Consider the following 26,779-nt stretch of genomic DNA (forward strand, 5'->3'; position numbering starts at 1 on the left):
ACAGACCACTCTTAATCCATCCTATGTCTATTACTTATTCACAGATATCTTGATGTGATGGTGATGGTCACGATAACTGCCTTCCATCTTAGTCCATGCTCATCTCTCAGTCCTAGAATGATATTCTTTCAGCTTGGATGTTACTTCCTCAGGGAAGCCTCTTGTGCATCCCCAGAACTGGGTCAGATTTCCCTCTTAGTGGACTCTCACAAATTACATACAATTCACTTGTATGTAATTTCCTGTTGACTTGCTGTCTTCTCCACCAGAATGAAAGCTTTCCAAGTCTTGATTAACACTGTACTTCCAGCACCTGGCACCATACCTGAAGCACCATGGTGTTTCTTTTTTTTGCCATTAACATTTTTTATTTATATATATATATATATATGTATATATATATATATGTATATATATATATGTATATATATATATATACACACACACACACAAGATAATAGCATAAAAAAGTTTTAAAGAGTTATACATACCAAAATGTTATACGTACCAAAAAACGTCACTATGGATTTTTCCATTTTTTTCTTAATTTTTTTTTTAAGTTCTGGGATACATGAGCAGAGTGTGCAGGTTTGTTATGGGTAGGGAGAGCATTAGGTGTTTCTTAAAACACCAAAACAGCATGTTGCCCAGTGTGAAAGAATCCAAATGGCAAAAATCAAAATTTAATAGAATTATTTAAATACCCACTCTGACATCCTGACGTGAATCGCTTCTTAAAGCTAAAGCCATCATATTTTCAGAACTCTCTAGCCTCTTGTCTTTCAAGGAAATCACAACTTCTTCTCTCTGCCACCAGATACCAGGCATATGTATTTCAATCAATATATATTTGCCAAGACATTCCTGTAGCAAATTTTGGATTCTAGGACATTAAGTAAAAATGTTATGGCCTATTATCTAGGAAGAGCATGATGGGGCTATAATTTACTCCTCAGCTTGCCTTCTACTCAGATCAAAAGTTGTGGCTTCCCCCAGGACTGATGAGTCAGGATATTTTCATATATATCAGACAAGGTGAGAGTTGTCTTGTGATTGAGATGTTTCATCAGGTCTACAGACGGCCTGCTGGAGGTGTTCCAGTAGAGGTATCAGCGGTCAGAGGAGGCCTTTTCTGTGTTGAATGAGAAATTCTTCATCTCTGGGGAGATTCAGGGACATCCTTAGATTATGTGGATTTCAATAGGCCTGCAATCTCACCTCATCTCTGGTAGCAGAGAGAATAGGTTGTGATTTCCTTGAAAGACAGAGCCTAGAGAGTTCTGAAACTAGAGTAGTTTTAGCCTTGAGAAGTGATTCACCCCAGGATGTCACAGCAGTACTTAATTCTATTAAATTTTGATTTTTGTGGTCTGGATTCTCTCACACTGGTCCACATTGCTGTCTGGTGTTTTCAGAAAGATTCCTCTACTTCCCCCTTTCACTTCATTATCTCAATCAGCTTTATGCAGAGAAGAAGCTTACTGAGCTCACTGCTGGTGCTGGTGTAGGCAAGTGCTGCTTTGGCAATCTGGGCTGACCTGGCTTGTCTCCTCAGAACTCCTTCTCCAATCCTGGAGCAGGCTTCCATGCTGCTGTGGGCGTCCTTGCTGGCCTTTGGTAAGTGATGGAGAGGAGACCTTTGCTTGCTGCAAAGCTGAGCCTCACCATGAGCAAAAGCCCTCTTTTCTGCTGCTGCAATCATGGATTTTTACTCCCATTTTAGAACAGCAGAAAATGAACAAAAAGGAAAGATAATGATTTACTGGTAGAAGGGGAAAATGATAATAATTGATTTCCAAAGATGTATTTCTCATCTACTTTTGCTATGAATTGCCTATGGAAAATCATTTTACCCCCAAATGGACTTATTTTGTTTATGCAAAAAGAAACCTATGGCTAGGTTCAGTCCCTAAGTCACAGAGCATGAGGACCCAGAGGAAAAGATGGACTGAGTTCTTTGTGAAGGATCAAGTCCTGATTGTGAACTCAGGTAGAAAGGATCACCTGCTGAGAATAGTTATTTCCTTCTCTGTATTCTAAGATCAAACCTGTTCTGATGTTTGCAAAGAGCATGAGAAGAGAAGAGATAAGATGGTTTCCCTTTGATTTTTTTCTTCCTGCTTTTGTACCACTTGTCAGTGTTTGTCCAAATGAGGCACGGATTTCCTAGTTGCTCCAACTGGGGAATTAAAGAACAGTCAGTCTGTTGTACATTAAATATTTATTAAGCGTATTTGTCTAGTTCCCACCTGATCCCCAGACCCCAACTAAGGGAAGACCTATTAGTGTGATTGGCACATGATAGGAACTAAGGAGTGAATGGATGGGTATACTTGACATACCACACTGCTGGGCACCATAGAGGATGCAGAGACCTGAAGGACACAGATTCTGCCCTCAAGAGGTGACATTCTCAATAGAACCTCAACGTACACATGCAAGAACATCTGACTCGACAATATGAGAAAAATATTACACAAATAGTTGCAGGATAATGTGTGAGGATGTCAGTTAATTTGTGCTAAGCCCTGGCTACATCCCACTTTTCTAAGGGCACCCCATGTATAAATGTATCCAATTATCTAACATTTGATCGGGTGGAACTTTTATAACTCCCATTTACAAATGAGGAAATGAAGGCACAAAGATGTTGGTCTTGTCCCTAAGGTTTATGCAGCTAGTACAGTGGCAGAGTCAGGATTCGAACCCATAATCTAACTTTGGAAACTAGGCTTTTAACTACTACCCTCTACTGTCTGTCTCATTTTGAGTTCCAAATTAGCTATGATAATAAGTGTTCTGAGTCAAGAGAAGAGGAATCAGCAGCAGCCCCATACTAAAAAATTAATGACAGCAGCCATTAATTGAAACCTTACTGATCTAACTCATGACAGTATTACTATGAGGTCGCTTTCATGAGCCTCATTTTTCAAATGAGAAAACTGAGACTTGAAAGTTCATGTGGTTTGCCCTGGGTCATACAGCTAAAATTCAAACCAGACTGTCTGAGTCCACAGCCTGAGCGTCTGGCCACTGTGTTTCCCCACTTCCCTGGGATGGATGGAACGGAACGTGTTTCTCTTCCTCTTGGTTGGAAGTAGCATATGAGTGTATGGGCTCTCAGGGTGAATAGTTCGGGACTCTTCGCCTACGCTGATGGCTGGCTCTTTACTCTCTTTCAGCTCCAGTCTGTGGACAATCTGGTAAGTCCTTATTTTCTTTGCTCCTTTATGTCTCTAGATACCCTAATAACTATATTTTATCTCAAATACTTACAAGAGTCCCTGTTGTCCATTTCATCCTTTTCCTGAGCGCTGCAGGGATGTAGAGACATCAGCTCATGTGGTGACCCTGACCCTAAGAATCAGGCTATTTGGGGGTCACTCTCTTAAACCAAAACTGCCATTGTGCTGGCTAAACATGGCAGGGCCTGGGATATGTGTCACAGCGTCCACAGGAGGAGGAGCTGTCACCCCGCCTGATGTGGGATTCTAGCCAAGCCTGATGGAATGCATAGCATCCCAAGAGGAAAAGGGTAGAAATAAGCCAATACTTCAGAGGGGGAGGCTGGGGCTCCAGCAGCTTTTCCACTAACCATGTGTAACAAATTTATCCCCAACTCCTGCATCCCATGGAGACACACTTCTCTGTTAATAGCTCAAATTATGATGACTCTGAGTCTCCATCTATCCTACTGGTCAGCAAAAAGTCCCATCCTCTATAGGCAGCTGCCTCACAGGTGTTTTGGCCATTCCTATAGCGCACCCTAGGAGCTGCTGGAGCCAGCAAGGGCCTTGGCCCCCTTGAGGTGCACTGTCTCTTGCAGCTCCTCACTCTGCTGTTCTTCCCCTCCTCGGTGCCGTGGACACAGACTATTTCCCATACACCCTTCCTGAGACAAGATTATAACTTGGCAGACTTTGCTAGTGGTTCTAGAATGGGGAAATGAAATACAAAAAGTGCCTTGAATTAACTGCAGCTAGGGATGTGGTTAACCTCAGAGCCCATCAACTCAGTCTCAAACACACGAAGGCCATGAAAAGTTATGTCCCTTCCTGGCCATAGGGCCACCTGCACATAGCAGGGGCAGCTTCCTCAGAGCAAAGAAGAGTCTAGTTGCATACATCAAAGGAAATCAACTCTCCTTCCCTCCAGTAGAAGACCTATTGCCTAAGTCCCAATGGCCCTGCATCCAGGTGCTTCCCAGGAATATAGCTGGTAGGGTTTTCTATTCTCTTCAGCAGAAACACAGCCCCATTCCCACTGATGACATAGAGTATTCTGTCCCAACCTTTAAAGACAGAATCTTCTTTTTAAAAAGTGTCTGCAGAGGCTGGGCACAGTGGCTCATGCCTGTAATCCCAGCACTTCGGGAGGCTGAGGTGGGTGGATCACTTGACGTCAGGAGCTCAAGACCAGCCTGGACAGCATGGTGAAACCTCATCTCTACTGAAAATACAAAAAATTAGCCAGTTGTGGTGGCACATGCCTGTAATCCCAGTTACTCAGGAGGCTGGGGCAGGAGAATCACTTGAACCCAGGAGGTGGAGGTTGCAATGAGCTGAGATCAGGCCACTGCAGTCCAGCCTGGGCAAAAGTAAGACTCTATCTGAAAAATAAAATAAAATAAATTCTGCAGAGATACAGAGATGTTTCACCTTACCAAACAGAACATTTAACTTCTTCATGTAAAACATGCAGTTGGGTTATTTTACAGTTTTCTTTTTTCCCCGCAAACAGAGAAAGGGCATTTTCTTCACATTTAGATGTAACTGAAAGATCTATTTGGGAAGTTCTTCTGGACAAAGGCAAGAATGTTTAAAGTTTTAAGCTTTCAAAAAGCAATTGCCTGAAAATCTTTAAATGTAGACAGTCCTCATCTGAGTAAAAAAGGTTCCAAGGAGAAAATAATTTATTCTATTAAAAATTTCATAGTAAATAGCAATCCCCAAAATTGAAATTTTATTTTTGAAAATTAATACAAATGAAAACAATTTGTTTTATTTTCTACTTCACAGAAGTTACATTATCACAGGCAGTTTGTAGGGCAAAGCATGAATCTAATATTGACTTTTCAAAATGTGGTAGCTGCCACAGCTCCAGGCATCATGACTTTGTTCGAGGCAGAAAGTGGGGAGAAGTAGGGAGACAGGTGGAGAAGGGAAGTGAAGCTGTCAAAGAGCACCCAGTGTGCATCTCTTCTTTCAAATAAAGGAAGAAGATTTTCCCAGAATCCCTATTCCCTAGTCCATCCCTAGCATTATTTCTCTGACATCCCTTTATTCAGACCTGGATCATGTAGGTGGGAAAGTTAATACTTCATTTTTTCAAACACATTAGTGCGCAGAAGGTTAGAGAGAAGAGCATTGGGACTGACTTTTGAGAGCCAAACAAGTGTTTTCCCTATTATAGATTTCTCCTTCATAATCGTTAATAGGTCTTGCTCTGCCATACTCTTTAGTGATTTTATGAGTCATCAGAGCAGTGGTTCCACATAACTTTTACCAAGTTTATAAATTACTGCATCTTCAACAGAATCTAAAATAGTAATCAATTTTCATTTGTACACCCATTGAAAGATTAGCCTACCAAAGCACTTATCTTGGAGAAGGCTAGATAGTAGTATTATATTGGTAAGGACGTTTGAGTGAATGTTTCTAATAGTGAATAATTTGTGTTGTAGTTACTTTTGTTGTTAGCCGGCACAAAGTCAGAACTACAAAATTCAGAAAATAAACATTCAGATTAAAAAGAGCCTCGGAAACAGTTTCTTCTTAGAAGATATATAATTAAAAACAAAATCTCCTCCCAGCTCAGAAATCCTCTCCACAACGGTAGTAGAGAAAGTAGGTATTATTGAACAAGCAATAAGCCAGAATATGATGAGCATCACAGACAATCCACTAAGAAGCTGCAAAGTCAGAAAGGAATTCCACCCCCTCATACAGCCAATTAGATACAGCCCATGCATACATGTTTTCAAGATAAACAATAACTAGGCCTCAAGTAAGAGGGCCTGACAGCAACTTTTCTTCTACTAGTTCATCTTAACTTTATCCTGGTAACTGGCGAGACAACCTGTCTTAAGTAACTGAAGGGAAACAAACCTCTGTCTTTACAGCAGCAGGTAGTTTAGCACATTGGAGAAAGCTGAGCCCACCAAAGTTAGGTCCTTACTCTCCCACAGGAACTGAGAGAGACGGAGGAACTATCTCTCTAGATGTTTGTATTCAAAAAGGTGGTTCCCAGGACTTCCCTGGGTTGTGAGCCAGGCAATAGTCTTATTTTTTTATTATTATTATACTATAAGTTCTAGGATACATGTGTACAACGTGCAGGTTTGTTACCTATGCATACATGTGCCATGCTGGTTTGCTGCACCCATCAACTTGTCATTTACATTAGGTATTTCTCCTAATGCTGTCTGTCCCCCAGCCCTCCAACCCCTGACAGGTCCCAGTGTGTGATGCTCCCTGCCCTGTGTCCATGTGTTCTCATTGTTCAATTCCCACCTGCAAGTGAGAACATGCGGTGTTTGGTTTTCTGTCCTTGTGATAGGTTGCCGAGAATGATGGTTCCCAGCTTCATCCATGTCCCTACAAAGGACATGAACTCATCATTTTTTATGGCTGCATAGTATTCCATGGTGTATATGTGCCACATTTTCTTAATCCAGTCTATCATTGATGGACATTTTGGTTGGTTCTAAATCTTTGCTATCGTGAACAGTGCCACAATAAACATACGTGTACATGTGTCTTTATAGTAGCATGATTTATAATCCTTTGGGTATATACCCAGTAATGGGATGGCTTGGTCAAATGGTATTTCTAGTTCTAGATCCTTGAGGAATTGTCATACTGTCTTCCACAATGGTTGAACTAATTTACACTCCCACCAACAGTGTAAAAGCCTTTCCATTTCTTCACATCCTCACCAGCATCTGTTGTTTCCTGACTTTTTAATGATCGCCATTCTAACTGGCATGAGATGGTATCTCATTGTGGTTTTGATTTGCATTTCTCTGATGACCAGTGATGATGAGCATTTTTTCATGTGTCTGTTGGCTACATAAATGTCTTCTTTTGAGACGTGTCTGTTCATATCCTTTGCCCACTTATTGATGGGTTTTTTTTTCTTGTAAATTTAAGTTCTTTGTAGATTCTAGATATTAGCCTTTGTCAGATGGGTAGATTGCAAAAATTTTCTCCCATTCTGTAGGTTGCCTGTTCACTCTGATGATAATTTCTTTTGCTGTGCAGAAGCTCTTTAGTTTAATTAGATCCCATTTGTCTATTTTGGCTTTTGTTGACATTGCTTTTGGTGTTTTAGTCATGAAGTCTTTGCCCATGCCTATGTCCTGAATGGTATTGCCTAGGTTTTCTTCTAGAGTTTTTATGGTTTTTAGGTCTTCCATTTAAGTCTTTAATCCATCTTGAGTTAATTTTTATATAAGGTGTAAGGAAGGGATCCAGTTTCAGCTTTCTACATATGGCTAGCCAGTTTTCCCAGCACCATTTATTAAATAGGGAATCCTTTCCCCATTTCATGTTTTTGTCGGGTTTGCTGAAGATCAGATGGTTGTAGATGTGTGGTGTTAGGTCTGAGACCTCTGTTCCATTCCATTGGTCTATATATCTATTTTGGTACCAGTACCATGCTGTTTTGGTTATTTAACCAGTGTAAACATTTACATGCATTTGAAAAGGACAGAGAAAGAAATTCTGAAAGAGGAAGAGAAGTCACTTACTTTTGGCAGGGAGAATTAGGCCTCTTATTTTTAATTTGCATTATCCTTGAATTCTTCAGTTTCTATCCACAAATGCTTCAAAGATTTTAGGGCCTACCTTCATGTAGGGTTAGTATTTTACTGTCACAAGAGAGTGCCTTTGAGGTCTGGGAAGTTAGGAGCACCTACCTCCCCACACTCTTATTGTCTGCAACTATCTGGATATATTTCTTATGACAAACAGAGCCTGCTTACCTCTCCCATTTATATTTCTTGTCAGTAAAAATATAACTTAAATCACTTTCCATAACTGTCTAATTGACCTCCCAATTTCTATATTCACTCCATCTACAACCCCTATCCCACCACATGCTCATGCTACATGTACGGGAGGGAAAAAATTTCCCTCTATCTATGTTAGGTTTGAAGAAAACCAAAATATTTCACCCCAAAATATGGCCACCTGGTATAACTAGTATTTTGAATTAAAGGCCTTTAAAGATCAACAGAAGAAACTTTTCCCTATCCACCTAAAGACCAAACCAACCCACCAGTAAGAACAGTTGTTCTTCCCTTCTCTCTACTTTAGAAAAGAAGACTGACGGGTGTAACCACACCTGAACAGACCCTATCACAACAAAATATCTATCCTTCAGGCTCATTCATCTTCCAAATAGAACCATTTATCCATTAATTCACCATAGTCATTATTGATTGCCCTTCAAAAGAGTTACCTACATTCCCCCTCTCCCCACTCCCCTCTAAAAATGGCTGTGTAAGTATCTGGGCCTTATTGGTATATTTGGGGAATCACTCTGTAATTCTTCCTTGTACATGTTAATAAATTTGTAGGCCATTTCTCCTATGAATCTGCTTTTCATCAGTTGATTTTTCAGCAAACCTTAAGAGGGCAAGGAAAAAGTTTCTCTTGATCTCTACAGGTTAATTTTCTGGGGCCCATAAATTAACTTGATAAAAGATGGATTAGACGGGGCATGGTGGCTCACGCCTGCAATTCCAGCACTTTGGGAGGCTGAAGCAGGTGGATCACGAGGTCAGGAGATGGAGACCATCCTAGCTAAGAAGATGAAACCTTGTCTCTACTAAAAATACAAAAAATTAGCTGGGTGTGGTGGCACTCGCCTGTAGTCCCAGCTGTTCAGGAGGCTGAGGCAGGAGAATCGCTTGAATCTGGGAGGCTGAGTTTGCAGTGAGCCGAGATCGTGCCACTGTACTCCAGCCTGGGTGACAGAGTGAGACTCTGTCTAAAAAAAAAAAAAAAAGACAGACTAACAAGTGAAAAAAAGTTTTAATTATGTACATACACAGGGGAATTTACAAAGAAAAAAATGGCTCAAGGAGGCAGCCAGATGATTTAGATTTACACAGGTTGAATATCCCTCATCCAGATATCTGAAGTCCAAAATCTGAAAGTTTTTAAGCACTGACATGACGATCAAAAGAAATGCTCATTGGAGCATTTCATATTTCAGATTTTTGGTTTATGCATATGTTCCAAACTCTGAAAAAAAAACTCAAACTCTAAAACCCTTCTGTTCCAAAGTGTTTTGAATAAAGTGTACTCAACCTGTATACCATCTTGGATTAAACAAAGGGAAAGGAGTTTTGGGCTTCTGGGTTGGGGAGGCAAGCTCTGGTGGATGGACTAGGAAAAACATGGTAAACAAGGGTTTTTATGCATATTTAAGTCAATGCCTTCTTTATTGATGAAAGTTGTCAAGAGTCTTCCTCTTCCTGGTATGGGAGAAGGAGACATATTTACAAAAGGAAATTTCCTTTATAAGGGAAAACTTCCTTTTTTACTTATAAAGGAAAACTTGTGCCTTGCTTTTAGACTTTTCCTATTTCTGGTGATTCTCAATAGCCTTTAGCTCAAAATAATCCATATGCCAAAGAGACAAATCTGGAGATGGCATTTTCTGGTACCCTTCACAAACAAGAACTCATCTTAGAGAGGTCTCTGTAACAACAAGATCCCAGGTGAGAGTCTAGGAGAAATGCAATTTCCAACTATCTACCTGAGGACCTGGTTCACTGAAACAAGTAAGAGGGTTTGTGAGCCTCCCATCATCTATCACTGCTGAGTGGATCCTGCCAGGGCTGCCCCCACCTCTGAAAGGCCAATCTGCTGCTATAGACCGCTGAGCAGCCACTGCACCCTGCAGGAGGTGAGCACAGCTCACCTGCAACCTGGGTAAACAGAAGTCATCCGGGGGCATCTTAGGGATCTCCCAAGCCATGCCCTCCACTGTAACCCACACAAGCCACTGCAGCTGGGACTGCAGGCACCTCCACCTCAGACCTATTACTCTTTCCTCCTCAGCAGCTGCACACAAACCTGTGATTTCCGTCCATCCTCCATGGACCACATTCTTCAAAGGAGAGAGAGTGACTCTGACTTGCAATGGATTTCAATTCTATGCAACAGAGAAAACAACATGGTATCATGGGCACTACTGGGTAGAAAAGTTGACCCTGACCGCAGGAAACACCCTCGAGGTTCGGGAATCTGGACTGTACAGATGCCAGGCCCGGGGCTCCCCACGAAGTAACCCTGTGCGCTTGCTCTTTTCTTCAGGTGAGAAAGAAGGTGAATTAGTTGAAACTTTATAAATGGTATCAGTTTATCTTAGCTCCCTGGAGATTCCACGAACTGGGGTCTTTCATTCCTCTCTAACCCTCGATCCCAGCTCCTTTAGTTTCATATTTTCCCTCCAATGTCTACAAATGTTTTCCAAACTACTACTGAAACTTGAGTTTAAATGGTTAATATTAATCGACATCCCCACACACTTACACAGTCAAGAAAATGAGTTAGTTTTAGGGAGTACAAAAATGAAGCTGTCTCAGATCCTGCCCTGCAGGGCTTTATAGCCTCATAAGGGAGAAATTACACACACGTAAATGTGCTGAGGACAAAAGTGCCATCGAAGGAGCTCAGAGGTGGGAAATCTCCAACCTGATGCTTTTTATCCCCACCCGTTGTTATGTGTCCCTTCCTCATTCCTAGTTTTCCCTCTGATTGGCATCAAGTTCCCACAGCTCCTCCTGTCCAGTTTTACCTGATGGATAATGATTTTGGTCACTTCCAAGGGCACGGTCTACAGGAGTAGGCATTCAACACAGTCATCTAAGAAAGAAGAGATATAGCTAACCTCAAATTAGAATTATTAGAATATGAACAGCAAGGAATTCCCATAAAGGACCACATCCACTGTCCCTTGAACCTAGACTGTGTCTCTGACAAGAATCCTGCTACAAATCACACTCCAATGTCCAGGAAGAGATCCTCATGTAGTTCTCTAAGTGCCACTTCTTTCATAGCTCCTGCTCTGAGACTCGGTGAGCAGGTTGGTGTTAAGTTCTGCTGTACTCTATCATGTCAGAGATTTTGATCACACCTTCCCTCAGCTTTTATTCTCCGTATTAGACTCCTTATCTTTGGAATCTGACTTTGAATGATAAAATAGGTGAGTCTGGGATTTATTTAGGAATTGTACCTGAAGCATGTTACACTGATTTAGGAGGAGTTTCGTGAGCTTGGATCAGGAAACTACATCCTGTGGAAGAAAGAAGAAAACAATAAAGCCTTTGTAATTCAAGAGAAGAAGGAGGTAGCAGGAATGCTTTGAATGACGATCTCCTCTCTGTGTCTTTTCCAGACTCCTTAATCCTGCAGGCACCATATTCTGTGTTTGAAGGTGACACATTGGTTCTGAGATGCCACAGAAGGAGGAAAGAGAAATTGACTGCTGTGAAATATACTTGGAATGGAAACATTCTTTCCATTTCTAATAAAAGCTGGGATCTTCTTATCCCACAAGCAAGTTCAAATAACAATGGCAATTATCGATGCATTGGATATGGAGACGAGAATGATGTATTTAGATCAAATTTCAAAATAATTAAAATTCAAGGTGAATCTTTCAGTTCATATAGATTTGCTTAGTAATGACAGGGATAGGAAACTGAGCATGTAAGGAAAGAATTTATGGGTTACTATTGAAACTCTGGATAGATGAGAGGCACCAATCCTCTAAGAGGCAGAGAAAGTGGGGTGATTGGACCTGAATAATCCTGTAGAAGAAAACTGTGATAGAGGGCTTGATAAGTTTATCTTGCTGTGTGTCTGAAGTTTCCTGGGACTGAGCATCCAAACCTGTCTCTCACAGAGTCCTAAATACTCTCGTGCTCAGAACTTGACTTACCTCTTCTCTCTAGAACTATTTCCACATCCAGAGCTGAAAGCTACAGACTCTCAGCCTACAGAGGGGAATTCTGTAAACCTGAGCTGTGAAACACAGCTTCCTCCAGAGCGGTCAGACATCCCACTTCACTTCAACTTCTTCAGAGATGGCGAGGTCATCCTGTCAGACTGGAGCACGTCCCCGGAACTCCAGCTCCCAACCGTCTGGAGAGAAAACTCAGGATCCTATTGGTGTGGTGCTGAAACAGTGATGGGTAACATCCACAAGCACAGTCTCTCACTACAGATCCATGTGCAGCGTGAGTGTTGGAGAGCCAGGCATCTTCCCTGCCTCTCTCTGCCCCTTGGGTTCTGTAGGCATGAGGACTATGTAGCAGAGATGGGTTTTATCATCCTGACAGAGGCACCAGGCTTAGGCCAAGAAGTGAAGTACTATAATAAAAGAAATACATGACTTCTTTTCTACCTCCATTTTCCTAAAAACTCAGTCTTCCTTTGAAATTCTATCACTTCAGAATCACAGCTGACTCATGGAGTTAGGTTTGAGAGCTATGGAAAACAAAACAAAACAAGAAAATAAGGTGCCCTGCTAGGGATTTGGCAGATTCTAGAATGGCTAGATCTTAAGGATAACTATTTAGAAGACAAGCATCCACCTTTTCCTGGTCAGTAGCAATGAACAGTGTGAGTGCCTATGATGTGTACAGCAGAAAAGAAGGAGAGATAGATAGATAGGCCCAATAAATATCACTTAGGTACAAAATTATGACTTTTGAAAACAGATGTGGTCCAGCCTAGTGCCATGATGGCCGCTATTGCTATTACCTGTCCCTCAAAACAACTCAGACCTCCAGCCAGGATGTCAGACAAAACCCAAATGCTTCTTCAGGGTTAGTCCTTTTTTCTTTCCTGGGGCCTCATATATCAGGATGGAAAGCTTATCACATTTAGTGATATTCTCAGTGCTAAATCTGTGGTCTGTTGGCCACAATGCTAGTGCCTGCTGAAGAGTATATCTTGAAGTCACATAAAAAGTAACCCTGCCCAACACCCCAGCTACCTAGCCCTGCCCTCCTTCACACCCGACCCCCACCTGTGGTCTCATTTTCACATAGGGATCCCTGTGTCTGGGGTGCTCCTGGAGACCCAGCCCTCAGGGGGCCAGGCGGTTGAAGGGGAGATGCTGGTCCTTGTCTGCTCCGTGGCTGAAGGCACAGGGGACACCACATTCTCCTGGCACCGAGAGGACATGCAGGAGAGTCTGGGGAGGAAAACTCAGCGTTCCCTGAGAGCAGAGCTGGAGCTCCCTGCCGTCAGACAGAGCCATGCAGGGGGATACTACTGTACAGCAGACAACAGCTACGGCCCTGTCCAGAGCGTGGTGCTGAATGTCACTGTGAGAGGTGAGTTTTAATCTCTATTGACCTTATTTATTCTCAGCAAACTTCCTCAAATTAAGGGTGGGGATAGCTAACATTACCCTGTGACTCTGCTGTTTCTGTTTCCATTTTGCCATGCTCCACTGTGATAAATAATTTCTTCCATTAGAATGGTAATAACTCACTCAGGTCAGAGTAAGGTCCTGTAGTGAGGTAATACTGGCTGGGAGCCATTTTGCTTTTTGGAGGTGATTTTGTTTGTCTGTGTTTGGGTCCATTGTGTGTTCATCTCCAAGAGGAGCCTTACCTCATTAGCAGTGTTTCTGGGTGGGGCACAGCTCTGTCACCCTACCGTGTCATCCTACAGTATCAACTACACCTCTCCTTTCAGTAAATCATTCACACACACCACACACATCAGACCTGCAGCCTCAAGTCCACAGAATCAAAAGCACGAGGCATTTCTTTACTTCATTACTATAATAGAATCCTGAGGGATTCTCGGCAGCCAAATTGTACGTGGGTCAGGAAACTCACAAGAAGCAGGGAGAGCAGATACAGAGCCCACTTTTGTCCATTGAGGAGAGAAGACTTACTTTGGGATATCACAGGTTTAGCTCATATACATCTCTTCCTCCATCGCTGAGAAGCCACACTGGGCCAAGCTATGTTCTCACTCAGCTACCTTGGCACTAAGGAAGTGGTCTTTACTGGGCTTCAATTCCTCCTCAATCTCAGGTTTAGTTGTATTCCTGGCTCTCTGAAAAAGAAAAGAAAAGAAAAAGAAAGAAAAAGAAAGAAAGAAAGAGAGAAGGAAGGAAGGAAAGGAGGAAAGAGAAAGAAAGAAAGAAAAAAAGAGGGAAAGGAAGGAAAGAAAGGAAAGAGGAAAGAAAGGAAAGAGAAAAGAAATGAAGAATCTAGCTTTTATTACATTACTAGAAAGCTAGATTTCCCTGCTTTTCTATACAATAAAACTCCTCAATTCACTCTCCTTACCTCCCTGATTTTTTCTTAAACCCATCACCACCAGGCTTGCCTCACTCCACCAAAATTACTAATGATCTCCATATTTCTAAGGCCAGTGGAAAACTGTTCCCATTTGATTTGACCTACCTCCAGCTTTTGATATAATTGATCCCTCCCTCCTTCTTGAAACATTTTCCTGCTCAATTTCTGGGACATAACCTGTTAGTATTCTATCTATTCAGCAGATACTTTTTAAAGTTTTCTTTCCAGATCCTTACAATATTTCCAACTTCTAAATTTTGGGGACTGCTCCCCAAAAACAGCTGCACTGTTTATACAAAGTCAGCTCTGACGGTCAAAGCTATAAACCTGAACAGTTTAGTCAGAGGCTCCAGCAAGGGGTTGCGATGCGAATGGCCCAGATGCGGCTCAACTTTCCCTTCAGCTCCCTCGAGGCAAGTCTTATGATCAAGCAGGGCCCACCAGGTTAAGAGACTGAGGTGTTTCCCCAGAACTAAGTACCACAGCAGTCTGCATCTCAGTCTGGGAAGATCACTGGGTGTAATTCCCAGCAGAGAAGGACTGAGACTGAGCTAATGTCATTTCAATGACTTTTTTTTTTTTAAGATGGGGTCTCTCTCTATTGTCCAGAGTGGAGTTCAGTGGTGTGATCTTGGCTCACTGCAGCCTTGACCTTCTGGGTTCAAGCGATCCTCCCACCTCAGCCTCTCAAATAGCTGGGACTACAGGCATGTGCCACCATGGCCAGCTATTTTTTTTTAATTTATTTTTCATAGAGAAAGGTTCTCACTACATTGCCCAGTCTGGTCTTGAATTCCAGGGCTCAATGGCATTTCAAGAATCAGATGAGGGGAGAGGAAGAAGGGATTAGCAAAATTGCAAGCTGCCAAGGGCTCCCTCGAAAGACTCCTGAATGCCCTGAAATCCAGAGTAACACTGATGGTAGAGGGTGTTTCTTCTGCAGGAAGGCTCTTATTCTGAAAAGTTTACCTCAGGAAGTTCAAAGATTATAATCTCTGAGGAGATAACAGTGAATCTGTTGGTAAGTATAAATTATTCCTCTTCCTTTTGGGGGTTAAGGTCATCAGAATGGATCAGCTTCTCCTGATCCAGGCAGTGAACTGGCCACTTCACATGTATCATTTCATTTTATTCTCATGACAGCCCTGGAAAGCAGGTGTCAACATCTATTAAGGAAACAGATGATCTCAAAGATTAAACAGACGTCAAGGATCCAGTGATGTTTGATGGAATAGGGATTCCCTCCTAAATATTTTTTAATCATGGACTTTATGCAAAATCCCCGTGCTTAGAAATAAGAGAATATATAGCAAAGAGAGAAACTCTGCAGTAGCCTCATGCACTGGGCTAAGGTGGGCTGTCTCAGGAAGCTTGAACTGCCATAACCAAATACCAGGGACTGGGGAGCTTAAAAAACAGAAATCTATTTCCTCATAGTTCTGGAGGCTGGAAGTCTGGGATTAGTGCACTAATATAATTTGGATTCTTGTGAGGGCTCTCTTTCTGGCTTACAGAAGGCTACCTGCTTGCTGTGTCCTCACATGGCAGAGAGAGAGAGCAGGACAACCTTTCTGGTGTTTCTTCTTAGAAGGGCACTAATCCTATCTTTGGGGCCCCACCCTCATGATTTCATCTAAATCTGATTACCTCTCAAAGGCCCTGTCTCCAAATACCATCACATTGGGGTTAGAGCTTCAGCGTATGAATCTGGGGGAGAAGGGCACAAATCAATCCATAGCATGGACTGAGGATGTCTGGGGTAGGGCTGTGTGGGAGCAGGCTTAACCTATGGAGGTGTCCTCTAAGCTAATCAGAGAGCAGCCTGAATTTCCTGAGAGTCTAGGGCATGGTGTCAGGACCACAAAATATGAACTAGTATTTCCCTAGACGTAACACTTAAGTGGCAGGCACTGTTCAAAGCACTTTACATGTATTAACTCATTTACAACAGTAAATAGGAAACTGAGGCAAAGGGAGATTAAATAATTTTCCCTGCCCACACAGTGAGTAAGTTGAGGAGCTGGGATTCTAATCCAACAACCTGGATTTAGAATCTGTGCCTTTCTAACTGAGACAAATTTCAATTACTTTCCCCAAAGTAGCCATTTCTTTTAGGAAATAGGGTTACCAGGAAGGTAGAGTAACTTGCTTTCTGCCCTTTGAGTCTAGAATCCTAGGCCTGGGTGTGGCTGATTCTGATTTTGCACCGGCGGATGCCCCAGCAGGCAATGGGGAAAGATTCAATACAGGATGTAGTGGCCAAGCCTCTCTGTCCTTAGATTTCTGTCCTGCTCTCCACCCTCCTCTTTCAGCTGTTGTGGCTGGGAAGCTGGGCTGGCTGTCCACTGAATACTGTTTATTGGTGGAACCACTCATAGGTCAAAGGGCAGGTTTGTTGGTATTGTGGAGGAGGGAAGGATAATATCAGAAATGTCACCAGCCACTCCTGGCCAATGGCTCCTCTGTGCCCAAAATCATAGATGAAAATAAACGGAAATCATGGTCAGTGTTGCTGTTGTTCTACTACCTGCATGTTCTCTGTCAGTTCTGTGGTACCTGTGTCTGAGGTCTGAATTTGGTTTACCTGGGGACCAAGAATACATATGGGAAAGTACCACGCCCCACTCTCCACTCTCTGTCCCTCTCTCATGCTTTTTGCTCTTTAGCGCATCACTACAGGGCATGGTATAAATTTATTTATTTGTTTATTGCTTGTCTCCCCTCCCTGGGTTATAAACTCAAGAGCAGGGACTTTAATGTCTTGTTCACTCTTGTATCTTCAAGGGTTAGGTCAATGCCCAGCACAGGGCAGCCTCAGTAAATATTTGTTGTATAAATAAGTAAATTGAATGAAACCTCCTTTTCCGTGGATGAAAGGATAGGAGAACGGACCCCATGGAAATATCAAAAGCCCCTAACAATTTATTGATTATGTGTACTTTTCCATCCGTTTTTTTCTCTCCTGCCCTTCAGAGCACACAGGCACAGGCTTCTATGAGGAAGGAGGCTGATGCCATTTCATCGTGGTGTCCCAATGCGGAGCAATCTCAGAGTTACTGTTGGTTCAATTGGTGCCGTAATCAGTGGTGCAATTTTCATTCTGTCTCAGGCAGTTTGCTGTTCCTAAGTTAGGTGCTGCCAAGCCACAATCCCACAGTATCTCTCCAGGTGTCTGGGGGGCAATTTGCAGGAAGCCAGCTTACCAGAATACAACATTAGGATTTCCCCTAAATTGTTAGTTTCTAAAATGATTCACTGAAGGTAGAGGGAGCTGCTGTTTCCTCTTCCACTCAGGCCCTGGCCCACCCAATGTGAGTTTTCTGGCCAAAACCTGTCCCAAGATGTCTTTATGAGTCCTAGTCCTTTAGATTTTTCTCTCTTCCAGGGCTCATTACCCAACCAAGCTGAGGAAAAAGCAATCCCAAACCCTGAACCTCTCCACTGAGATTCACACAGGTCCTTTTCCCTTAGAGACCCCAGGCAACAGAGATGGTCTTGTCGCCGCGGGAGCCACTGGGGGGCTGCTCAGTGCTCTTCTCCTGGCTGTGGCCCTGCTGTTTCACTGCTGGCGTCAGAGGAAGTCAGGTTTGTGCTCTTTTCTTTGCCACAGTTCCTGCCCTGTTCCTTACCCTGAACTCAGCATGCAGACAGCCTTAGTGGCCACCAGGCCACCTCTCCCAAGTCTCCACTCCCAGCGTTCACACACACTCACGTCCGTCCCTTCCTTAAGGGGCAGTTTTGCAAACAGAAGCCATGAATGAGAGCTGCTCATATCTAGTCTGATTGGCTAAGTCTCAGTGAAGGGGAGGAAGAGTGAAATTTTTAATGTAAAGTTCCAAAAACTTTATCTGAACAGTTTACTTAGGCAGTTTCTTTGGTTCATACAGACTGGGCAGTTAGATACTTCAGCCTATCCTAAATCCACCATAAATGGAGATTCAAAATGAACTAAAGGCTCTGCAGAAATGATTGAGAATAAGAGCTGGCTAATTTTATCCTTCTGTCCCCTCAGGGGCTTTTCTGGGTCTGGCTTTTCAGGGTCTTTTCTGAGCAGGCTTGAGCCTGCCATCTGGCGCTCCAGTGGCCCCTCTCTCCTCAGGTCAGCCTCCCCTGCCTCTTGGAGATGGTCTGTCCCAGGCACTGTTTGCTGCGTGCTTCCAAAGACTTCTTGCCTCAGCCCACCTCAGGCTGGCTTTAGATGCCAAGAAACCTGGTGTAGAAGACAGGAGCAGAACCTTTTTCAGCTCTAGAATAATTACCCACATCCTTCAACTCTGTCTCTTAATTCAATTCAACTTTCCAGATTCCTGACAGCACCTTCTGTGTGTCCTGCATTGAACTGGAGGTAGGGAGCTTTGGACCTCTGACCAATTCTCCTTAGTGGGGCTGAGTCAGAGCCCAGTGCTCCTCTGGGCATGGCCACAGATGTTCCTCGAAGTTCACCCACAGCTCACTACTCTCCAAGTGACACTTTGGTTATATGTAATGTTTCCTGAGGGATTTCAACACAGACTTGAGTCTTAATAAATTCTCAAACAATTACATACTTAACTCAGGAGTGTGCAGTGTGCAGTCCTGGCCTCAACAAGTTATATGCTTTGTACAATCCTTTTTTCACCTCATTTTCATGAAAACCCAGGACTGGGCGGGTGTTTGAATTGACTGTCTTGATTACCTCTCTTAGATAGCTCCTGTTACGTGAAGTCATTGAGAAAGAGCTCCCTCTGCTGACAAAAATGCGTCTTTGCTTTATTTTGCAGGAGTTGGTTTCTTGGGAGACGAAACCAGGTGAGACCTCAGTTTCTGCCAGTTCCTTTTTAGTTTCCCAAGTACACAATATGGAAAACTGTGGGGTTATGAAATTAGGTCAAGTTATACCTCTTTGGCCCTGTGGCTAGATACTTCCATTTTCACACTCCATGAATTGGTCAAAAATGAAGCTTCCTAGAACTTTGCTTGTCAGCTAATAGTTTGCAATACATGCAAAATAATAGATTTCTTATTTGATCTTAACCTACTCATCTAAATGGATAATACCAAAGGTTATAAAGTACAGAATATTTCTTGTACTATAATTAAGTTAAACAATGTGTTACTATAACTATGCATACAATGACTAGAGTCTAGATTTTCTACAAATGTTCTAGGTTTTCCAGAGAACTCTATGTTTCTAATAATCTTCTTTTTGCACCATACACGCATATATACTCATTAAACGTTATGTCCTTAACTTCCATTTGGAAAATACTGTCATCTTCCTCCTTCTATGTCAGTGTCTCAGTCTTAGGTAAGGAATAAGAGTGTGGATTATGTCTAATTCCTTCTTGGATTGTACAGACATTACAATGTAAAGACATTTTATGTATGTATGTATGTATGTATGTATGTATGTATGTATTTATTGTCACCCAGGCTGGAGTGCAGTGGCACGATCTTAGCTCACGGCAACCTCCACCTCCCAGGTTCAAGTGAGTCTTTTGCCTCAGCTTCCAAAGTAGCTGGGATTACAGGCGTGAGCCACCACATCTAGCTAATTTTTGTATTTTTAGTAGAGACCAGGTTTCACCATGTTGGCTGGGCTGGTCTCAAACTCCTGGCTTCAAGTGATCTGCCCACCTCGGCCTCCCAAAGTGCTGGGATTACAGTGTGAGCCACTGCACCAGGCCAACAGTAAAGTAAAGACATTTACTCACTACTTCCTGATGATGAAGAAGCCATTATGTATATATTTGAGACAGGATCTGGCTCTGTCACCCAGGCTGGAGTGCAATGGCCTCATCTCAGTTTCCTGCAGTCTCGACCTGCCAGGCTTAAGCAATCCTCCCACCTCAGCCTCCCAAGTATCTAGGACTACAGGTGCATGTCACCATGCCTGGCCAACTTTATTTTATTCTGTGTAGAGACAAGGTCTCACTATGTTGCCCAGGCTGGAAAGCCAGTATTTTTTAACCAAACAAGAGTAATCATTCTAACTATGAGACGATGATTGTTACTATGATGTCAGAGACTCCCTAACCTTGTTTCCAGGCAGCCTGTCCATACCACAGCCCCAGGGTTTTTTTTAAAAAGAACAGTCTCACTCTATATAGACCTATTGAAACTCTGATTAAACCATTCAGGCTTTCCAGTTCCCTACTGGCTGCTGACTTTCTCCAAATCCTCTTTCTCCTCTGCCGCTCTCCCTGGGTATCTCACTCTCCCGCATGTTACAGTGTTCCAGGGATTATTATGTGTTTCTGTGTCTCACAGGCTCCCTCCCGCTCCAGGCCCAGGAGAGTCCTCCCATTCAATCTGCCCTGCCCAGGTGGAGCTTCAGTCGTTGTATGTTGATGGTGAGGATTCCCTTCTAGGAAGCTGTTCCTGGCCTCAGCCATGGAAAGATAATGCGCTTTCAGCCCTGGGAAATGCCCCTGGACTCCCTAAAGTGCCCCAAATCCAGATATTCCCAGATAATTGTTCCATTATGTGTCCAAGAAGAGTGGAGATGATGCTTAGGAAGAGGCATCTGTAGCACTTTAATACTAACAGGAAGAGCCTTGAAAATGTCTTTTCTTTCCAGTACACCCCAAAAAGGGAGATTTGGTATACTCTGAGATCCAGACTACTCAGCTGGGAGAAGAAGGGGAAGGTACGTCTTTGGGAAGAGATTCTGGCTGCAAACTACATTCATTCATTCAACAAATATTTACTGAGCACCTCCTATGTGCTAGGTATTCCTGTAAGTATGGGAAGTCAATCAGTAAACAAGGCAGACAAAAATCCCTGCAGTGGAGAGCTTAGATTCTAAGGAGGGAAGATAGGCACTGAAATACACACAGTATACTTTTGCTGATGATCAGGATGAAAATTAAGCATCCTTCTGATAGATATTGTGATCATTATAGTGTATGTACTAAGGTCTCCCTTAGGTCTGAATGAATAAATGTTTGTAAAATGTCTACTATGTGGTAAGCATTGTGCTGAGAATATATATACATATATATGTATATGTATACACACATATGTATATATACATATATGTATATATACACACATATGTGTGTATATATACATATATACATATATACACATATACATATATATGTGTATATATGTGTATATATATACACATATATATGCATGGCATTTTTAATTAAGTGTTAGAAAATGTGATTTTTACAGTATTATATTCCTCTAATTACTGTCAGATTTTAAATTTTATATTGGAGCAAGGTAAGTTATTTGGAATGAGTTGGATCCTTTTGAGGCTTGCTTTTATTTAAGCTTTGTTAGGGTAAGTCTCGAGCAACCTTTAGAGTAGGGTTAATCTAGCCTGATAGTAAAGCAATGCATTTCTGGGGATTCTACATCAGGTGGTCCATTAATTACAAAATCTGCATCAGCTTCTGGTATTATTCTGCCTGTTCTTTTCTGGTAGTTCTTACCCCGGCCTAAGATACTTTCATCTTACAAATATGCCTATCAGTATTCAGCCAAAGACTTGAGGAGAACTCTCTGCAGACTTCTGGAGCTTTCGATCTGTTTTCCTCCTGTCTCTCTGGTACTGTCCTGCAAATTCTAGCTGCTTCAGTAAAACAGAACTGTTGGTCTCTGTCACTTCAAGTCAGCAAGGCTTCAAGCCAGAAGCCAGGCTCTTTCTGAACTCCCAAGTCCATGCACAGCTTAGTGGTAAACTGGTTCAATATCTGAAAACCACTGTTTTGTCCTTTTTTCTCATTGTTTAAAATGGGAAGATAAATCCAGTCCCTGTTAGTCCGTTTTGGCCACAATAAGCTGAATTGTTTCTTGAAGTTCTACTTCACTTCTTTAATCCTATTCAGACCCCATTTCAAGACCCACTAACAAATTGAGATCTGTTGTTAGAAAAATACCTCTCTAGGTAACTGCAACCTATGGTCCACTTTGGCTTTCTGAGGTAGGAGCTCTATATCCCAGTATCAGGGAAATCACTTCAACATCACTTCAGAAGTTCAAGAGGAATTTCTGAGATCTCCTTCACCAGGCTGGGGGCTATAACCTGCTACTCTCACCTCAGAAAGCTAAAGCAGAGACACATTGGACGTAAACTGATCCATCTTTCTAAAGACATCACTTCAACAAATCTTATTTTTTTCCTCCCCACACTTCCTTGCTTTGGTTGATTAACCTGGGTTCTTAGAGTCAAGGAAACAAGCAATTCTCTCTATTTCTTGTATAAATCCACCCATGGCACCTCACTTGGGAAGTTAAAATCTAGGAATTTTAGTTGTAACCTGATGCTGAAGGTGTTCTATGAAAATGAAGTATTATACATAAGACTCAGAGGAGGACTTTCTCAAGGTCACAAAGCCAGTAAAGGACAAAGCTAACACCAAGTCTTCTGTCTTGCTATATTTTCTGCATGCACAGCCTATTACTATATTTGACCAACATATATCACCTGATCACTTGTTTTGTCTTTCACTTTGTTCCCTGAGCCACCTCCATTAATCAGGATCCCCTTTGAATGGCAGCATTAGAATGGCCACTACCTTTCTTGGGTTGATTGAGTACATCTTATCTTATAAAGCCATCTTGATCATTTTGCTTTTCTTCATACTCTTTCCTTGACATATTTATCAAAACACCATTTAAGCCAAGCATTCTGTTGATGGACTAGTTACATTTCAGACACTTGAATTATTAATGATTTGTAGAATGGTTTCTTCACCTGTTCCTTAAGGTTTACATGAAGCCCCTGAAATCATATGCAAAGTTTTGTGCATATGACCATTATTCTGGGGAGAGTACATAGCTTCCATCATATTATTAAAAATATCTGTAACCCCTAAAGGTTTGGGGTAAGAATATGGTAACAATACAGTAAGAAACAGAGAGAAACCTCAAGTGCCCCAGAGTGTATCTGTTTTTCAGGCTCTCTCTCTCCATAAAATTGCTCTGCTGCTCTGATAATTCTACCTTTTACTCTGAGACTCTTAATTTCTAATATGCATGGTTCACCAAATCACATCTGCTAAACTTACCTCTCACTCTGGCTCCAACTCTAGGAAATCATGGCAATAAAAATCAAGAACTAGAACTTGTTAATGTAGGAGAGAGTTTTTCTCACAGAGCATGCATATGGAGTACTCTAATGGGAACTTGCCAAACAATCGGGGGTGGTGAGATGACAGTATTGTAAGTTAAGAGAAGCAAGAACTAAAACTAAGAAAAAAATAATCTCTCAATATCTGGTAGAGGAAGGGTGTGAGGTTTCTTAGTGTGGTATTGATGGAGGACTTTACAGATCAATGGAGCTTGAAAAGAACTTGCAGAGGGCTGGGTTAAGAAATGGTAGAACAGAAAGTCAAATGTATTGCAGGACATGTTAGGGGATGAGGTGGAGGGGATGAGGTGGACAGGGCCCAGTGGCTCTCAGACTCTAGGGCATCAGCTAACAGACTGAGTTCTAAGTGCATCATTATGCCCATAGTCCAGTGATTCTCTTTCTGTCCACAGCTAATACCTCCAGGACACTTCTAGAGGATAAGGTGAGTTTCATTTCCCCACAGTTTTATCTCCACCATTACCTGCAGCCTCACACTCCCTCTTGGTTTCCACTTCTTTCTTCCATTTCAGGATGTCTCAGTTGTCTACTCTGAGGTAAAGACACAACACCCAGATAACTCAGCTGGAAAGATCAGCTCTAAGGATGAAGAAAGTTAAGAGAATGAAAAGTTACGAGAACGTCCTACTCATGTGATTTCTCCCTTGTCCAAAGTCCCAGGCCCAGTGCAGTCCTTGCGGCCCCTGGAATGATCAACTCATTCCAGCTTTCTAATTCTTCTCATGCATATGCATTCACTCCCAGGAATACTCATTCGTCTACTCTGATGTTGGGATGGAATGGCCTCTGAAAGACTTCACTAAAATGACCAGGATCCACAGTTAAGAGAAGACCCTGTAGTATTTGCTGTGGGCCTGACCTAATGTATTCCCTAGGGTCTGCTTTAGAGAAGGGGGATAAAGAGAGAGAAGGACTGTTATGAAAAACAGAAGCACAAATTTTGGTGAATTGGGATTTGCAGAGATGAAAAAGACTGGGTGACCTGGATCTCTGCTTAATACATCTACAACCGTTGTCTCACTGGAGACTCACTTGCATCAGTTTGTTTAACTGTGAGTGGCTGCACAGGCACTGTGCAAACAATGAAAAGCCCCTTCACTTCTGCCCGCACAGCTTACACTGTCAGGATTCAGTTGCAGATTAAAGAACCCATCTGGAATGGTTTACAGAGAGAGGAATTTAAAAGAGGACATCAGAAGAGCTGGAGATGGAAGCTCTAGGCTGCGCTTCCAAAAGCAAATGATAATTATGTTAATGTCATTAGTGACAAAGATTTGCAACATTAGAGAAAAGAGACACAAATATAAAATTAAAACCTTAAGTACCAACTCTCCAAAACTAAATTTGAACTTAAAATATTAGTACAAACTCATAATAAACTCTGCCTTTAAAAAAAGATAAATATTTCCTACGTCTGTTCACTGAAATAATTACCAACCCCTTAGCAATAAGCACTCCTTGCAGAGAGGTTTTATTCTCTAAATACCATTCCCCTCTCAAAGGAAATAAGGTTGCTTTTCTTGTAGGAACTGTGTCTTTGAGTTACTAATTAGTTTATATGAGAATAATTCTTGCAATAAATGAAGAAGGAATAAAAGAAATAGGAAGCCACAAATTTGTATGGATATTTCATGATACACCTACTGGTTAAATAATTGACAAAAACCAGCAGCCAAATATTAGAGGTCTCCTGATGGAAGCGTACAATACCACCTACAAATTATCCATGCCCCAAGTGTTAAAACTGAATCCATTCAAGTCTTTCTAACTGAATACTTGTTTTATAGAAAATGCATGGAGAAAAGGAATTTGTTTAAATAACATTATGGGATTGCAACCAGCAAAACATAAACTGAGAAAAAGTTCTATAGGGCAAATCACCTGGCTTCTATAACAAATAAATGGGAAAAAAATGAAATAAAAAGAAGAGAGGGAGGAAGAAAGGGAGAGAGAAGAAAAATGAAGAAAAGTAATTAGAATATTTTCAACATAAAGAAAAGACAAATATTTAAGGTGAGAGATATCCCAATTACACTGATTTGATCTTTACAAATTATATGAATGTATGAATTTGTCACATGTATCACCCCCCAAAAAAGAGAAAAAGAAAAATAGAAGACATATAAATTAAATGAGACGAGACATATTGACCAAAAGGAATGTGTGGGTCTTGTTTGGATCCTGACTCAAATTAAGAAAAAAAAAAACTACCTATGAAATACTAAGAAAAATTTGTATACTAATATTAAGAAATTGTTGTGTGTTTTGGATATAAGTGATAGTTTATTGTAGTGATGTTTTTATAAAAGCAAAAGGATATTCACTTTTAGAGCTTATACTGAAGTATTAGATTAAAGCTTATTAACGTAGATTCGGTGTACATGAAATTAGTAGATGAAATGATGTGATTTGGTTTGAAATAACCCGATGAGGTGAGGGTGGGTAGGAAGTGGGTAGGTATAGATGTAGCAAGATCAGTCATATGTGCACCATTTCTTGAGCTGAGTGAAGGGTACATTATGGGAAGAAGAGGAGGCTTATACTATTCTTTACTTTTGCAAGTTTTAATTTTCCATAATAAAGAGTTAAAATATCTACACCCAGAAGACCACCTCGTTATACCACTCCATTATTCTACTCTTGTCTGAGGTGCTGCTCACTTCTGTTACAGTGGTGGCCTCGTGTCTCCCTTCTTTTTCCCTTTCGTCCCCACAGCCCATTCTCAGCACTGCGGTCACTGTGCTCAAAACCCTGCAGTGCCTCCCCATCTCTCTTACAGTGAAAGCCAGATGCCCTAAGTGCCCACAAGGCTCCACCTGATCCCTCCCATTGCCTCCAGTCTTCTGCCATTCTTCCCCTTAGCACTTCACTGAGGAAGCGCTGCCTTCTATACTGCTTCTTGCACACATCAGGTAAATACCTGCTTGAGGCCTTTGCATGGGCTGCTCTCTGCTTAGAATGCTCTTCCTCCCTGATATCCACCAAGGCTTTGAGGTCTGCCCTGGTGACTCAAGGCTTTGAGGCACATGTAAATCTGGAAACTACTTCCCCCCATCTTTAGCACCTCCCGTCTCCATTACCCTGATTTGCTTTCTTTCCATAGCACTTACCACTTTCAAACATACTTTGAAACAAACGTTGCCGATTTACTACACTTACTGCATATCATCTCTCTAAAAACTAGATTTCTTAAGGGCAACAAACTTTGTTCTCTTTGTTCATTGATATACCCCAAGTACCTAGATCTCTGCCTGGTACATAGTAGGTGTTTAATCGATATTTTTGAATGAATGAATCAACTATTTCAGTAAGGAAAATCATTGCCCTCTCCATGATGGAAAGGATCCAAT

The 26,779-nt window shown here is 41.8% G+C and overlaps 1 protein-coding gene across 1 annotated transcript; it reads left to right on the top strand.

Annotated features, from left to right (window-relative positions):
* Positions 1-3,104: 3,104 nt before the first annotated feature.
* Positions 3,105-26,188, top strand: FCRL4 (Fc receptor like 4). The gene is made up of 12 exons (XM_055109982.2): positions 3,105-3,203; positions 9,615-9,672; positions 10,074-10,328; positions 11,413-11,667; positions 11,972-12,256; positions 13,073-13,360; positions 17,816-17,929; positions 19,105-19,132; positions 20,594-20,676; positions 20,904-20,972; positions 23,822-23,853; positions 23,942-26,188. Exons 1-12 carry the CDS (start codon positions 3,105-3,107, stop codon positions 24,026-24,028), a joined length of 1,653 nt encoding a protein of 550 aa, XP_054965957.2. The 3' UTR covers positions 24,029-26,188.
* Positions 26,189-26,779: the final 591 nt, after the last annotated feature.

The sequence above is a fragment of the Pan paniscus genome, chromosome 1, assembly GCF_029289425.2.
Source record: "Pan paniscus chromosome 1, NHGRI_mPanPan1-v2.0_pri, whole genome shotgun sequence".
Lineage (NCBI taxonomy): Eukaryota > Metazoa > Chordata > Mammalia > Primates > Hominidae > Pan > Pan paniscus.

Bases quoted from the DNA above. Each gene is read 5' to 3' on its own strand.
- FCRL4 (XM_055109982.2), top strand. From the start codon at position 3,105: ATGAGTGTATGGGCTCTCAGGGTGAATAGTTCGGGACTCTTCGCCTAC. The intron at 10,329-11,412 runs GTGAGAAAGAAG...TGTCTTTTCCAG, and splicing joins GCGCTTGCTCTTTTCTTCAG to ACTCCTTAATCCTGCAGGCA. The intron at 19,133-20,593 runs GTGAGACCTCAG...TGTGTCTCACAG, and splicing joins TTCTTGGGAGACGAAACCAG to GCTCCCTCCCGCTCCAGGCC.